The sequence below is a fragment of the Phascolarctos cinereus genome, unplaced genomic scaffold (genome assembly GCF_003287225.1).
Source record: "Phascolarctos cinereus isolate Bilbo 61053 unplaced genomic scaffold, phaCin_HiC Scaffold_1;HRSCAF=81, whole genome shotgun sequence".
Classification (NCBI taxonomy): Eukaryota; Metazoa; Chordata; class Mammalia; order Diprotodontia; family Phascolarctidae; genus Phascolarctos; species Phascolarctos cinereus.
The window spans coordinates 265181622-265198542 of record NW_027555514.1 but is presented as its reverse complement, the minus strand read 5'-3'; the positions used below and the strand labels follow the sequence as shown (position 1 = coordinate 265198542).

Below are 16921 nucleotides of genomic sequence, written 5' to 3'. Positions count from 1 at the left end.
GCTTTCCTGGCAAAGAGAGTGGAGTGGTTCACCATTTCCCTATCCAGCTCATTTTACAGATGAAGAAACTGAGACAACAGGGTTAAGTGACTTGCCCAGGGTCACACAGTGTCTGAGGCCACATCTGAACTCTGGAAGATGAGTCTTCCTGACTCCAGGCCCAGTGGTCTATCTGCCACGCCACCTAGATGCCCTAGGAGATGCCCAGAAGTGGTATCTGGGGTACAAAGTAAGGCAAAAGACAGTCCCTGCTTGCAAGGATCTCATAGTCTAATGGAAAGGTATTAGAAATTGCCACTTTGATAAGGATGAGTTAGGCTGATACAGTGGAAAGAAGGGTGGACTTCAAGTCCTGGGTTCAAATCTCACCTCCATCCCTTAAACACATTACCATGATCAAGTCCCTTAAACTCCCTGAACCTTATGTGAACCATTTATTTTTGACTTAATATACCTACTACTTAGTAGATGCCTGGCGCATAGTATATGTGCCTTAGTATATGCCTTAGTATAGTGCTTGGCACATAGAACTGAATTAAATTGAATGCTGGGGCAGGAGGCTATTGTGAACACTTCATCCCATTTACTTACCTGTAAAATGGCCTAATAATATCACTTACTTTATTAGGTGGTTGTGCAGATCAAGTGAAATAATGAATATAAAGCTCTTTGCAAGCCTTAAGTACCATATAAGCATGAGCAATTATTATCATATGTCCCATAATTTGGCGACACGAAGATCCTCCATTCCTTTAACCTTCACAGTTAAGGGAAGCCCCAGCCTACATGTAAGTTCACCGTCACTCCAGATTCTGAGATGAATCTTGTCCTTATGAAAAGGAGACTTGGATCAGCCATTTAGGGGCTCAGCAATGCGATCTTTGTGCTGCTGGCTCTTTGCTGAACATCATCCCCTCATTTTCTAGTACCCGCTCCCTGGTTCTGGGATAACTAAGTGTCTGCATGGTAGCCCAACACTTTGCTTCTTATATGACTGTTAAATTACTGACTGATTATTGATATATCAACAAAATGAGTTGTTATTCATCTTTCGTTTTCAAAGAGGACCAATGCGTCCTCAAAATAAAGGAATTTTGTAATATCAAGTTTAACAGTGACTCCTCAGGTCAGGTACATTATATTTTGCCCCATAAGGGGACTTCATTCTCACTATGAAAGCACAAGTCCGGTCCAAAAACATAAATGGAAGGGACATTGACTCTCCCATGCCACAAACACATATAATTTGTCTGTTAGGGGCAAGACACTGAGGACGCTCATTAAAGAGAAAATGGATCCTATCCTCAAGGATGTTACGTTCTGTTGCAGTGGAGAGGCCCATATCACAAATATGATACAAGACAGGGAACACCCTACCTTGGTTGGTAGAGACTTGAGGAGTGAGCTGGGTGAGAAGGAGAGATCCAGAGAAAATACTCCAGGAAAATCCGTGGAGGAAAGAATTGTTATTGTCGTTCTTGTTTTTGTTGACCCTTCGTTCTTGAAGAGAACCAATGACATCAGGAGGGTGATGTCTTGACTTGCAAGTGAATTAGATTTAAATGAGGCAGAGATGTGTAGTCATCAGCCTCACTCTCTTCTCTGAAGTCATGGGAGTCCAGTGGCAAGACACAGGTCAAGATGACTGGCGATGGCCTCAGGAGGAAAAGAATACTTTGGGTGGAATGCAGGGAAGGCTTCATGGAGGAGATGATACCTGAGCTGAGCCTAGAAGGAAACCAAAATCCACGTTTCTGAATAAACCCACTATGGTAAAGATGTCAGTTTTCAGCCATGTTTAGATCCAGTGGAAACAGAAAATGCTTTGGTCCTTCCCTGATCCTTCTCTGACACTTGCTTGGTGTTGTCCCCTCCCACATCCAGGGGAATGTAAGTAAGCCCCTGGTGGACAGAGACCATTCACTTTCGACTTAATATACCTACTGCTTAGTAGATGCCTGGCACATAGTATATGTGCCTCAGCATATGCTGAATTAAATTGAAGCTGGGGTAGGAGGCTATTGTGAACACGTCACCCCATTTTTTCTGAGTCATCATTTCTATTCACTTATTTTGTTAAACCACAATTTAATTTATAAGCAATAAGTGTAAACTTTCATGTCTCAGGTCTGTGCCATTTTGCACTCGGCTCCTGGCTGATGGAAGCACAGGCTTATGTTTATTTAAGTCAACGTGTCAGTGTTCATTTGGGAAAAAGTAGATTCTGTTTCAGATGAAATATCCTGCTACAGATCAAAAATAGCCCCAAAAGGAAGTTGCTGGGTGCTCGTCAGGAACACGTTAATACCCCACCTGCAATTTCCTACATTTCCAAACCTTAAAGACATTTCCTCATACACCACTGTTACTAAATCCTGAGAGGCCAACATTAGCCTAGTTTACTCAACTGCGGGATCACAAATTTAAAACTAGAAGGAACCTAGAAAATCCCCCAGTTCAACTCCATCATTTTACATACAGATGAGGAAATCAAAGTCCAGTGCGGCTGTGACTTACCCAAGGCCACACGAGTTAGACTGTGATGGGGATTCGAACTCAGGTCCTTTGACTCCAAATCCAGCCCAGCCTTCTTCGCACTGCTCCCTTTCATCTGATACTGTCATCACCCATGTTTCCTATACAAACCTGTTAGAAAGACATGAAATAATAGGCCTTCCTGTTCACTCAGGCTCTTAGTACCCTTTGTCTACACTATTACAATGTCCTCCTAATTGGCTTCCCTGTCTTAAGTCTTCCCCTCTCCTTTCCATTCTCCCCACAGCTATCAAAATCATTTTCCTAACTATTTCCTCCAGAATCAAGCATAGACTCCTCAGTTTGGTGTTTAAAGCTCTTCACAATCTGGCTTTAGATGATCTATTTAAGCCCATTCTACGTGACTCTTTTTCTCACACTCTTATTTGACATCAAAATGGTCTTCTCTCTCCTCCTCACACACAACACTCATCTCTCACCTTCATGCCTTTGCATTAAACATTCCTTGGGCCTGGAATGCACTCCCTCCTCATCCAGCCTCCAAGAATCTCTCACTTCCTTCCAGACACAGCTCAAGCACCAGTTACCTTCTACATGAAGTCTTTCCCGATTTCCCCCATATTGCTAATACTCTTCCTTCCAAGCTAACTTGTATTTAGCTCCCTCATTTATTCTATTTACATAATTACACAACATAATCATATATGTATATGCACACAAACATATATGTAATATAAATGTATACATATGCATATATACACAGATGTATACATATACATGTACATGTATGTATGTGTGTATGTACGTGTATGTGTGTGTCTGTATATGTTATGTCCCCAATTACAGTACAAGAATACCCTTCTCTTCCTTGCTAGAATATAAGCTCCTTGAGGGCAGAGATTATTTAATAATTATATTTGTACAATTTACGTGTACTAGCATAGGGCCTGGCACACCGATTGAGATACATAGAAAATACACTTCGAGGATTTGTGATTTTTTTCAGTGTGTTTTCCCTTGAAAGATACATCCCATGGATCATAGCCTTTCTATGATTTAGGAGATGGTCCAAGAGAGTTGCTGTGGTCTCAGAATCCATACTCCTGCAGCCAACCTAGTTACAGGTTGATTATGGCTGGCATTTATGTAATGCTTTATAATAACAGCTAGCATTTATATAGCGCTTTAAGGTTTACAAATATTACCTCATTTATCCTCACAACAACCCTGAGAGATGGGTACTATTATTATCTCATTTTGTAGATATGGAAACTGAGGCAGAATGAGGTGATTTGCTGATGGTCCCATAAATAGTATCTGAGGCCAGACATATGATACCATGTCTTAATGTCCTTGTTTTAGACTAATTGTACTTTGTGTCTGACTAGTAAAGGTAAATGCGCTGGTTGGGGCTCATGAGCTATGTTTCAGGAGTTCAGTCCTTCAGATCATCTTGAACTTGGGAGAGCCGCCGGATCCAAACCATGAGTATACATTGGTAGGAGGGGGAGGGTATCTCAGAGAGAGTACCATACTTGTTAAATTGAATCTCTTGCCTATTTGGAATGCTTGTATGGCAATATGGTATAGTGGGGAAAAGCATTGAATTTGAGGTTTGGCTGTCATGTCCCACCATTGGGGGACTCTGATAACAATCCCTAATGACATTAGGAAAGGCCTTGTGCAGTATATGGTACCTGAGCTTGGAGCTCCAAGGAATGAAAATGAATCAGGTGTGGGGTAAAGTCTAGAAGCCCCTCCTTTCTCTCACATTGACTCAGGGTCAGGAGAGACTGATAGCAGGTTATTTGTTGCCAACTGCTACCCCTTTATCTCCGTTACTGGATAATGTTTTCTCTGCTCGTAGCACGCCCTCCTTCCACTCAGCTGGCAAAGTGATCTTCCTAAAGGGCAGAAATGACCAGGTCACCCTCCTCCCCCATTCAATAAACTCCATTGGCTCTCTATTACCTTCAAGACCCAACAAAATCCTGTATTGTAACCTGCCCCTTCCTACCTTTCTAGTCTTCTTACACCTTCCTGCCTTCCTCATGTTCTTTGATCCCACGACACTAACTTCTAGGCTATTCCTCACACAAGACATTCTATTTCTCAACTCTGCCTTTTCACTGGCTGCTTCCTACACTTGGAATTCCCTCTTTTTTCACTCCCTCCTCTTCCTAGCTTCTCTGGCTTCCTTCCAATTCCAGCCAAAAGCCTTTCAATACTAGTAACTTGCTTCTGAGATTATCTCCAAATCATCCTGCCTATATCTTCTTTGTACATAGCTTTTTGCATGTTGTCTCCCCCATTAGACTGTGAGCTCCTTGAGCAGAAGGACTGGTTTTGGGCTGTGTCCTCAAAACTTAGCACATAGTAGGCACTTAATAAATGCTTGTTGACCTGACTTGATACACAATGTTTGCCAGGTTGATTCAGAAGTCAGGCTAGACTTTTTTTTTTTAATGTGTGCAAGAGACAAGAATCCAATTTCAAGTAGAATGCTCATAGCTTAAAGTCAAGATCCTATTGGAAAAGTCCTTTTTTTCTGAAGGACTTGAGTGGAATTCCGTAAGGCTTTCTGTATGCCACAGAGCTGATTTCCTGGCTGCCTGAAGCCAGCACCAGACAGGAAATAGTCCCGAGAGAGGATGCAGTATCCATGGTCCCCCACACCTGAGACAGGCACAGGGGTTTTGGTAGAGAATATTCCCACACCCCAGGGACTCCCAACACCAGATCTCTCCCCTGGATGGCTCACATCTGACTGTGGCTGGGGAGCGCTTAACTCCACCCAAGGAAGCAGCTACCTGCTGAACCAACCGGTCCTAGCTGGAAGCTTGTTTCTACTTTGTAGAATTACATTGGAGAGAAAGTACAGGGGTTAGAGAGAGGAGCAAAGTTGGAGGTGACCCAAGGTTTTCTCCATGACCCTCTTCTCTCTCTCTCTCTCTGCTTTCTCCCTCAGCACTCTCGTTCCCTTCCGTAACTTCAAGTAGCATCTCTAAGCAATAATTCCTAAATATACTTCTCTAGGCCTAATCTCTCTCCTGAACTTCAGATGCCATCTAAGGAAACCCACACGTTCCAGGGCACTTCGAACTTAGCAGATTCATTACGCGTTCTTCCATATTTGTTCCTTCTGACTTCATACTTTGATCAATAGAACTGCCATTCATTCATTCCACCATGTTTGAAAGTTAAATGTTACTGCTTATAGCCAATTAGTTACCAAGTCCTGTGGATTTTACCATTTTAATATTTTTCTTTCTCTTTTTTAATCTATTAGTATTTTTTAACATTCTTTTGTTTTTAAATTTTAAGTTCCAAATTCTCTCCCTCCCCCACCCATTGAAAAGGTTAAGTAATATGATATCAGCCATATTTTTCATGAGGACTAGCCTAGTACAGGCCTGCCTGGACTATAGCATTGATCTTCTAAAACATGTTTCTACTTCCATTCTCCTGGAAGACTTCAGACTAACCCACATAAATCTGGTCATGCTATCCCTGTGCTAAAAAACCATGATTGGGTCCCTACTGCTTAATAAGTAAAGTTCAGGATCATTAAGCTGCCATTCAAATCCCTCCATAATTTGACCTTACTCTGCCCTTCTAGTGTTAGCTTATATGATTTCCCTGGTGCATTCTGTGCCTCCGACAATTTAACTACCTTCCAGCCCTAGATATATCTGAGACTGATTTCCAATTGCCTTTGCTCAAGACACTTCCTATGACTGAATGCCCCACTTACTCTTCTTGGCCTATTGAGTCCCTACCTACCCTTTAAAACACCACTGATCCACATAGCATAATTGGAGTTTTCCCTCCTAGTAAAACCTCATCTAGCACGCTTCGCCTCCCTAATGCACCCAGTAGGTATTATTTTGTATTGCCTGTATGTGCATAGGATTCTTGAGAGCAAGAATGGTGCAGCTCTTCCACGGTTTTCTTCCTAGGGTCTTGCACATTTCATTGCACACAGTAGGTTCTTCATAAACTTTCATTAAATTGAATTTCTTCAATCAGCAGAAATCCATTGAATACTTACTGCGCGCAGGGCATGTAAATGTACAGAATCAATCTCTGTCCTTGGAGCCAACTTTAATTGTTTGTGATAACTGCAGCTTCTCTAATTTAAGTAATTAGTCGTAAGGTGAATACTTTTCTAATGATGTCTCTACCTCGTTGCTGTCTGGGAAAGCCAACAACGAAAAGGACTAGGCTGGGGTGTTATAGCCTACTTTCAATTAATTATTTTTAAAAATTTGCTGGTTTATTTGCGTTCAATTTATTAATAATAAATTTTAATAAATAAATTTCCTTTTACGAAAAGAAAACACCGTCGCCTCTCCCCGTCGGGGAATCGAACCCCGGTCTCCCGCGTGACAGGCGGGGATACTCACCACTATACTAACGAGGAGCACATACAACACAGTGCCAATTGATTTCATAACCCGGCCACTCTTGCCCCGCCCACATTGACTAAACTGGCCAATGAGAGAGAAGGCTCAGCTCCCGGCCGCCAATTCAATTCCGCGGAGGCCACTGTGACACGTGGGCTTGGGTAGAGGGAAGGCGGGCCACCGTGAGAGTGTCGTTTATTGCTACGTTCGTCGCCGCCTCCGTTCCGCGGCCTCATACCGAGGGTCGTCGTCCTCGGCCGGGTCATTTACCCGCTGCCCCAGTGAGACAACTTCCTCCAGGGCGTCCAGTAGCGGCTGCCCCAGGCGGATATCGCCACCACTGCTCCTCCTAAAACAGGAGACGCCCTCCTCGCTCCGCCGCCCGGAGTCATGGACCCGCCCAGCCGCAAGGCTCCACGGGACTTGTAGTCTGGCTCCGGGCGTCCCGGCTCTCCCGGAGGCCCTCCAGGACTTCCCTTCCCGGCATGCCCCGCTCTCCTCCTCCAGGCCCCGCCTCCGCCTTTGCCCGCCCCCCCTCGGCGCAGAGAGGACGCGGGCCGGCCGCGGGAGTCAGTGCGGCTGTCGGCGTACCCCGGAGCGGACGAGCCATGGCGGAGGTGGCCGACTGGTGCTCGTTGGCCTCGCCGGCTTCCGTCTGCCACATCACGCACCTGCACCTGCGCTGCGCCGTGGACTTCGCCCGGCGGGCGCTGCGGGCTGCGGCCCAGCTCACCGTGCGCTCCCAGGAGGACAGCCTGCGCAGCCTGGTACGGTGGGGCCCCGGCCCCCGACTCCCGGGCCCGGCCCCAGCCCCGAGAGCCCCGCCTCTGGCGCCGGGTCCCCGTGACCTTGGGCCAGTCACTGAGCCGCCCTGGGCCTCAGTGTCCCCACATGTAAAATGGGAGGGGAGGACTGGATGGCCCCTGAGCTCCCTTCCAGCCCGCTCTATGACCTCCCCTCCCTTTTTCCCATTTATAAGTCACCCCCCATCTACATATCATTTCCCTTCCCTTGGCCTCAGTTTCCCCATATGTAATACGAGAGGGGAGGACCGGATGGCTTGAGACATTCCCCCTTTATATGTCATTTCCCCACTTTTGGCCTCAGTTTTCCCCCATATAAAAAAGTCTCTCCCAGCCCTAGATCTATGATCTTATGACCCCCTTTACAAGTCACTTTCTCTGGGCCTCAGTTTCCCCATCTTTCAAGTGAAGGGGCTGGACTAGATGGTCTCTAAGATCCCTTCCAGCCCCACATCTGTAATCTTATGATTCCCTTTACAAGTCACTTTCTTCTCTGAGCCTCAGTTTCCTCATCTGTCAAGTGAAGGGGCTGGACTAGATGGTCTCTGAAGATCCCTTCCAGCCCTACATCTGTGATTGTGTGATCCTTTTACAAGCCATTGCCCGTGCCTGGACCTCTGTTTCCCTATCTGTAAAAAGAAGAGCCGCTGGGGGCCCCTTCCAGCTCTGGATCCGCGATTCCCGTTCCTCTCCTTTCTGCTGTTTTGCCCACTCTCTTATTAACTTACATTCACTTTCTCTCCCTCTTAACCCAGCTCAGCCCTTCCCTGTTCCAACTCTTCTTCCTGCTCAGCCCCCGAGTCATGATCACCCAATCCTTATCCAGGCTCAGAGCCTTTCCTCACCTTCTCAGCTTCCATTTCATTTGAATGAATTTTTAACACTTTCTCCCTTAGCATTTAACTTTTTGTTCCCCATCCCTGTTCCTCCCCCACTTCCTTCCCACTTGTATCCCCTGAGACCCAGAAAAAGAGCCAAACCCACATGTGTGATGGGTCTTTCCATTGTGCCCTCTCTACCTGCTCTCCGCTCCCTGTCTAAGCATCCCTCCTCCCTCCAGTTGGGGTGGGATGCAGGTGCCAGTCCTCTTTACCATTCAGTATGTGGTCTTTGAGAGTTGCTTTGGACAAAGAATCATCGCCCCCTGCATCCATCATGGTCCTGAGATATTTTGGACTTGGGCTGGTCCCCTAAATATGCCATCTGGCCCACCCCTCCAATGCCACGCCCCCCCCCCAGTTCAAGCTTTCCCAGTCTGGTGGGACCTGCTAGTGCTTGTACTCAGCTTCATCCTTGAAACTCCAGGGTCCCTCACACGCTTATCATGATAAAGCACTGAATTAGAATTATAATAGAGGAACACATGCATACATGATAAGAAGGTAAAACAGACCTGGGCAGCTAGGTGATGCAGTGGATAGAGGGCAAAGACACCTTTCTGAGTTCAAATCTGAACTCAGACACTTACTAGCTGGGTGACCCTGAGGAAGTCACTTAACCCTGTTTGCTTCAGTTTCCTCATCTGTGAAATGAGTTGGAGAAGGAAATGGCTAACCATCACAGTATCTTTGCCAAGAAAACTCCAGATGGGGTCACAGAGAGTCAGACAAGACTGAAACAACTGAACAATCGAAAACACAGACACGGAAGGTACAAAGTACTAGGGAAGGCCTGAGGCGTGATGACTTACTTTCTGGGGTTCCAGCGCTTTATTTAGGAATCGTTGTGTTGTTCCCATCATCAGAGTTCTTGAAAGTCACTTGGCCAAATCGAATCCCACCATCTGCCTTCCGTGTGGCCCAGCACTCGTTCTCGGCCTTCTGAGAGTAGTCTCCTCCTCACAGACTACTTCAAGCCCGAGGTTCCTGTATGCTTGGATTTTGCCTACATCTTTCTGGTCACATACATATTCATTCAATAAATATTTCCTGTGTGATCCAAGGTGCTGAGCTAAGCGATAGAGTAAATAGAGGAGTAAATAGAGGAGGAGAAGACCAGGCAGGTTCCCATCCTTGCAGAATTTACAAGACAGTTGGGTAAATGAGAAATAACCTACAGAGAATCATATGGAAGAGCAGAAGTTTAGTTGTGTAATAATAAACACTATTTAGAACTTAACTGAAATGTATGATCATAGGATCATACCTTTAGAGCTGGAAGGGAACTTAGAGGCTGTATCAAGTACAACCTCTCATTTTACAGAAGGAGAAACTGAGGCACAGAGGTGGGTTTTTTTTGTTTTTAAACTTGCCCAGGTCACTCAGCTACTAAGTGTTGGAGGCAGGATTTGCACTCAGCTCTTTCCCTTTTTGTCTTAAGATAATGTAATACAAGATTATTGAGGTTACATTTTTTAATATAAGGAGCTAATTATAGATCATCAAATTATCTGGTTTGTAGACTGTCTAGGCTCCTTTATTTCCCATCCTTCCTATTACCTTTTTTTTTTGGCTGTGCACTGCTTACTATAATGTTAACTGAGCAGTGTGCCAACAATAGTTTATTTAGAAACTTCCTGTCAAGTTTGGAGCCGCAAGCTAAGACTTGATGCCAGGAGGCAGCGTGGTGTCAGGAAGACCTGCTTTCGTATCCTAGCGCCTGTGACAGCGGGCAAGTTACTTAACTTGTCATTGCCCCAGACAACTCCCTAAGAAGGCAGCTCTCAAAGCTTGGTTCAGGAGCTCCTGGAAGCGGCCCTGACCTTGTTAGGGGGACCGATCTCAAAATTGTTTTTATAATACTAAGATGGCTTGATTTCCAACGTAGTAAATCGATCCTTTGATATAGTCTGCATAAACGAAAGCTGTTTTGGGTGGGGGGATCATTAATTTTGAGAGGTTAAAGGGTTCCCGGGACTAGGAAGCTTGAAAACTACTTCTCAGACTACAAATTGCTAGAGGGAGATTGGGGGGTGGGGGGAATTCCCCACAGGAGGGGAAACCAGGCCTAGGAAAAAAGCATTTAGTTTCTAAAATGCATCCTCTAGATCAGGGGCCCTCGAGACTGCAGGTTCCCTACCCCAATCTGGATTCTCCCATACATAGAAAGAGAAGCAGGAGAGTGGCCAGAGAGCTCACCTCTAAGCCAGGAAAACGAGGTCAAATTCCTGCTCTGACAGCTACTGCTTGAGTGACCTTGGATAAGTCATTTCACAGGTCATTGCCCCCAGGTAGTTCTCTGACTAGAATTTGCTGAGCAGGTGGTGATCTGCACTGGTGGAGGGTGTTTCCTCATAGAACTATACACCAATATAATCACACTTCTGGTCCAAAAAAAATACATCAGTGCAGAAAGGAGCTCTAGTTCTACTAGGTTAGAAATACTTAGGGGGTGCTTAACAGAGTACCTGGCACAGAATAGGCTTTTAATAAATATTAGGGGGTTGATGGATGGATGGAACTTGCAAGATGTCAAGACTAGGGAGAGAGAGAATACTAGCCAGCATTCTGTAGTGTTCTGAGGTTTTCAGAGTGCCAACATTTATTGTCTCATTAGGTCCTTCCAAGATTCTTTTGTAGTAGGTGCCGATGGGGGGGTTACCAACAAAGGGGTGTCGTAGGTGGGGGAATAGATGACATGCTGTTGGAGGGAAGAATTGAGAAAAGGCTGGCGACCCAACCTTAAGGGCTACTCGTTTGAGGGGGTGAGACGAGGAGCCAGAGTGGGAAAAGCAGGACAGTAGTGTCATGGAAACCAAAGGATTAAAAGGTTTTCAAGGAGGACGTGGTTGGGAATTTGGAGGAAGGACTTAGAAAAGGCCTTGAATTTGGTGATTATGTCATTGGTAGCCTTCCGGGATGCCTTTCCAGTAGAGGGGATGGGAGATGAGATGGAAGCCAAGGTTGCAAGGAGTTAAGTAGAAGATGATATAAGGACATTGAGGCAGTATTACTGGTTTAGACGGTTCGTTCAAAAACGTTTGACTGAAAATAAAAAGGGAATAAAACAGTAACTGAAGAGAACAGGAATGTCAAATGAGGAAGACTTTTGAAGACGAGAGGGAGGAGCCAGTGAAAAGGGAGAAATTGAAGATGGCAGAAAGGGGTACTTGAGATGGGAGGTAGGAGTGGCCAGGATACACGTGCAGGTGGAGAGGACCTGCATTCAGTGCTTTTACCCAGTGGACTTTGGAGAAATCAGTCAGTGCCACTGGGCCTTAGTTTCTTTATCTGTGAAGTGTAGGGCTAGGACTAGGATGACCAGTTCTAGATCTGTGATTCTGTGAGTAAGCATTTATTAAGTGTTTGCTGTGTGTAATACCCTGTGGACATAACCCCTATCCCTAGCCACAGTAACAGTTACTTACATACTATTTTTCTATTCAGCAGTGTTGTCTTTCAACATATAGATGTAATAGGATCTAGAAGGTGGAACCAGAGAACACCTGAGGCCTGGGTTGATCAATGTAATGGCTATATTGGATAGCCACAGAGGCAGACAGCTATACAGTGATTTGTGAAGCCAGGGCTTTCCTAACAGAGGTGTTAGCGGTTAGGAGAGAGGAGCTAAAATCTTTACATACAAGACATATAATTTCCAACATTTGCAATGTGAGAGGGCCTCAAAGCTAGGAAGACCTCCCTCTGAAACATCCTGGCTATGTGTGTCTTTGAGAAGGATTGGGAGAGGTAGTTTCCTCCTGTGAGAATTCCCTATTCCAGTGAAATTATAAATCTAGTCCCTGACCCCCATCATTTGCCTAGATACTTCAGAATTGCCGGTGGTTATCTATACAGGAAGTCCCAAAAATCTGAATGCATATTTTAAACCATTTAGGCTTTAATAACTTAAAACTATAGTAAGCCCTTATGTGTCCCTCCTTTGACACATGCTGGCTGTGTGACCCTGGGCAAGTCACTTAACCTCTAAGTGTTCTTGAAGATGATTAAGTTTCCGAGAAGGTGCTGACCAGCATTGTTAAAGGGAGTTTCCGATTCCAGTGAAATCGCAGGCCAGCTCTGTAGACATGTCTATCTGTATCCAAGCTGTGACCAAACCTTTTCCAGAAACTTACATTTAAATATCTGTTTGAATTTTGGGTCATATTTAGATCAGCTTTGGACTCATTGGCCCCCTTTTATTTACTCGGCATCTAACTTTTCATAATCAGCTGTAATTTTCATAGCACAGATCCAACCTTCAGTTCTTTGGGAGCGTAAAATAACATTTCTTTTGCTGCTTATATTTCTCACGTAACTCAGTTTTAAATTATTTATTTTATTCCAGATTTTGGATACAAAGGACCTTAAAATAGAAAAAGTCGTGATTAATGGGCAAGAAGTTCAATTCTGTCTGGGTGAAAGGCAGAGCTTCAGAGGATCCCCACTGGAAATCACTCTTCCTGTGGCACTGAGCAAGTATGGTTATCACTTTTCCTTGTAGTTCATAGACAGTAGAGTCTTAAATTAATTTTAGGAGAAAATAAAAAAAAATTTTGGCATGGTAATTTTGTTACGCTAGCCCAGGGGTGGTGGGGGACGTGAGGCCTTGAGGCCACATGTGGCCTTCTAGGTCCTCAAGTGTGGCCCTTTGACTGAATCCAAACTTCACAGAACAAATCCCCTTCATAAAAGGATTTGTTCTGTAAAAGTTGAACTCACCTGAGGACCTAGAGGGCCACAGGTTCCCGACCCCTGGACTAGTCTTTTTTGCTTGTCGGTTTCTGGGTGAAGTGGAAGTTACAGTACTAAGTATGTGATTCTGTGACGAGCTGAATGAAGGAAGTGATATAGATAAACCCTTGAACTTAAGGATTTGAGATAGCTAAGTCACACCCAATAGATAAAGATGGCTCTGACCGTATCTTAACAATAGTGGAAAGATTTTAAGAATATGTAAACCCATGCTCAGATTTTAAAATAAAATCAGAGGAGAGTTTGTTTAAAATTAATTAGCCAGAAGGAACCCCAGAGACCATTTAGTTCAGCCCCACACTTTATATTTGAGGAAACTGAGCACCTAGTTATACAGCTGGTTAGTAGAGCCAGGATTAGAACTCAGGTCTCCAGATTTCCAGTCTCAATTCAGTGACATTTTTGGCTACTGTTGGGTTCATCCCTCCACAGTTCTTCTGTTTCACTGATAAAAATACCCATTTATAATCAAACAACCAGCTGTACTCATTTTCCTAAGTTACATCTAATACAGCCTCTTACTTTGTTAAGAAGAGGGAGGCCACCTGAGTTCCCTCAATTCCCCTCCTCAAAACTCTTCTTCACCTCTCTCTGCTTCTTTCTAGTTACAGAAAAGATATTCTTCTTCCTCACATAGTCTGATCTCCCCTATCTGTGCTCAGTCTCGTCTCTTCCTACCTCCCCTGCGACCTAGATTGGAGAGTCATTGCCAGAGCTGGGCATGGTGGTTCCCGCCTGCAGTCTTGCTTGAGGCTGGCACATCTCTTGAGCTCAGGAATGCGGAGGTGCGGTGGGCTAAGTCGACCAGATTTATGCACTGGGTTTGGTACCGATATGGTGAATCCCAGTGAACAGGTGCTACCGCTCCTGTGAATAGCCCCTACATTTCCAGCCTAGGCAAGATGGGTAGAGCCAGTCTGTGAGGAGAATCATCCCCTTACTGTCTTTATTCATTTTTACAAATTTAATTTAATTTTTTAAATGAACAAAAATTAATTTTCTCTCTCTTCTATTTCCCCCACCCCTTAAAAGAAAAAAGAAAACCAAACCCTTACAGCAAATATGCAGAGTCAAACAAAACTGGTTCCTACATGGGACCTGTGTACAGGGTATCCCAAAAGTCATGGTGTGGTTTTAAATGATTAGAACTGCTAACACTTCATGCTTTCGGGATGCCCTGCCCGTCTCAGTCTGTACCTGGAGTCCATCACCTTTTGTTTGGAGCTGGGTGACCTGCTTCACTGTGGAGTCTCTGCACATGTGGTTGGCCATTGCATTGATCAAGTTTCCTGTCCTTACGATGTTGTTCTTATGTCGATTTTTTTCCCCTGCTGTTGCTCACCTCCCTCTGCATCTGTTCACACAAGTCTTCCTAGGTTTCTCTGAAACCGTCCCCTTCATCATTCTTATAGTACAGTGGTGTTCCATCACATTCATATACCATAATTTGTTCAGTCATTCCGCAATCGATGGGCATTCCCTTAGTTTCCTTTGCCACCAGAGGAAAAAAAAGTAGCTATGAATAATTCTATTTTTTCTTTTTATGCCCCTTGACTCTCTTCCCTCTCTGACTCCTGTCTGCCTGGAGACATGCCCAGGTTTATCCACTCCCAAGGAAATTCTGCTTTTGACCCTTGTTTCCTGTACCTATACTGGGGTCTGTATCTTTGTTCTCTTTTACTGCCAGACTTCTTGAGAAACTTGTCTGCTCCCAATGCCTCTACTTCCTCTGTGCCCATTCTCTCATCAGCTTCTTGCGGCCTGGCTTCTGTTCCCACCACTGTGCTCAGACTTCCCTCTCATGGCCTTCTCATGGCCAAGTCCGTGAGCTGTTCTGAGAGCTCTCACTCCCTTGACCTCTACACAGCATTCAACACCGTTGACCACATCCTCTTAGTGAGTATTTGCCCCTCCCTTGACTTTAGAGACACAAACCTCACTGTGCTGGCTCCTCTGTCAGTGATCCCTGACCAGTCCTGCTCTGGCTGAAGTCACATAGTTTCAATGACAGTGCTAGGGCTAGAACCCAGGTCTGAAGCCCCTTGTCTAGATAATGCTTACTGTGATTGGCTAACAAAGCTCTTTGCTCATTTGTCGGCATGCACTGAATGCTGTCGTGATTTACCAAGAGTCTGCATTGCATAGGAGAAATGACATAGGCATGATTTCTGCTTTCTTTCACTTTGCTCATAGCATAGAGCCTTAGGTAGAGGGGACCCCTTCATGTTTGCTTTAGGCCATAAGGAAGTTTGGTTTTATTTTTTACTGGGGGAAGAAAAGCATGACCAAATATGATGATTATTCTAGCTTAATATTTCCTAGGAAGCAGGGATTCCTCACCTTTCTTGGGTCATGGACCCCTTCGGCCATTCTCAGCCTTTGTCTCATGTTTTTAAGTGCATAAATAAAGTACATGGGAATACATACAACATTGATTACAGCGGGAGACAGTCATCCAAATATTTAAAAATCAGGTTCATGGACCCTCCCCAGGCCAAGAATCCCTGCTCTGTGGTTTGGTCATTCTATGATTTTTGCACTTAAAAATGAAACTGAAATGTAAAGACATTTCTGATGTGCGGCTCTCCTGAAAGACATCTCCTGGAAACCTCTTTGCTGATCCTTACCGCGAAAGGATTTGAGAGCAGTTTTGATGGGTCCTTTGGTTTTTTTGGTTTGTTTTTAAATGAAGGGGCACATTCCAGAAGCTGTCACATTAGTTCAGTGTTTGTGCTATCAATCGCAGAGTTCTTTCCCAGTGCCTTTTAGCTGTGGCCACATCCCAGCTATAGGCTGCTCATGTGTGTGTTTATGCTTTGTTTCCTGCAGAAAGCAAGAAGTGGTCGTGGAGATTTCCTATGAGACATCCCCCCAATCTTCAGCTCTGCAGTGGCTCACTCCGGAACAGACATCTGGGAAGAAACACCCCTATCTGTTCAGCCAGTGCCAGGTGAGAGGGATCGCAGGACAATTTGTCAGATAGATGCCAGGATGTCAGTCAGTTATTCAACATGCAAACAAGTATGTACAGATCAATATATGCAGGGAAAATGGGAGCCAATCAGTAGAGGAAAGGGTCTTGTTGCTTGGGCAGAACTGTGGAAGTCTGCCCAAGTATTAAAATGGGAAATAGAGGTTCCATTTCCATTCATGGACAAACCACGTTTTGGTAATTCATTGAAATCCCAAGTCGCTGTGAAACACATCTTTGATTTAAACAGTCCAGCTTGAAGTGGCTCTGAGGTCTTCTGGAAAACACTGTTATCTAACAGTCTCTCCTTTCCCTTCCTCTGCCCCAGGCCATCCACTGCAGAGCGATTCTTCCCTGTCAGGACACTCCCTCCGTGAAGCTGACCTACAGTGCTGAGGTAGGGAATTGCACCTTCCATGGATGCCATGAGCTGCCTCTCTGCCCCAGAGTTCTCGTGGTTAAGTGAGGAGTGATGTCATGGTTGGGACTAAGTCATTACGGGAAGATTTGACAGCTAGAGAAGGGTTTGCCACATTAAATCCAGGCCAAAGGCTGTGAACAGACACCTCAGCCTTCACTTGCAGTCATCCCAGTGAGGTCAATGTCCAGTAT

At 44.9% G+C, this 16921-nt stretch overlaps 1 protein-coding gene and 1 non-coding gene across 2 annotated transcripts in view; one reads left to right on the top strand and one right to left on the bottom strand.

The window, feature by feature from the left end:
• Positions 1–6847: 6847 nt before the first annotated feature.
• On the bottom strand, positions 6848–6919 carry TRNAD-GUC (transfer RNA aspartic acid (anticodon GUC)). Its single transcript has one exon. It is a non-coding gene; the product is annotated as a tRNA-Asp (tRNA).
• Positions 6920–7429: 510 nt separating this feature from the next.
• LTA4H (leukotriene A4 hydrolase) overlaps positions 7430–16921 on the top strand; it is a 37795-nt gene continuing 28303 nt past the window's right edge. Inside the window, exons 1-4 of the mRNA XM_021006434.2 lie at positions 7430–7669; positions 12932–13062; positions 16168–16288; positions 16638–16706. Coding sequence (XP_020862093.1) covers positions 7511–7669; positions 12932–13062; positions 16168–16288; positions 16638–16706 — 480 coding nt within the window. The 5' untranslated portion in view covers positions 7430–7510. The remainder of the gene's footprint in view (positions 7670–12931; positions 13063–16167; positions 16289–16637; positions 16707–16921) is intronic.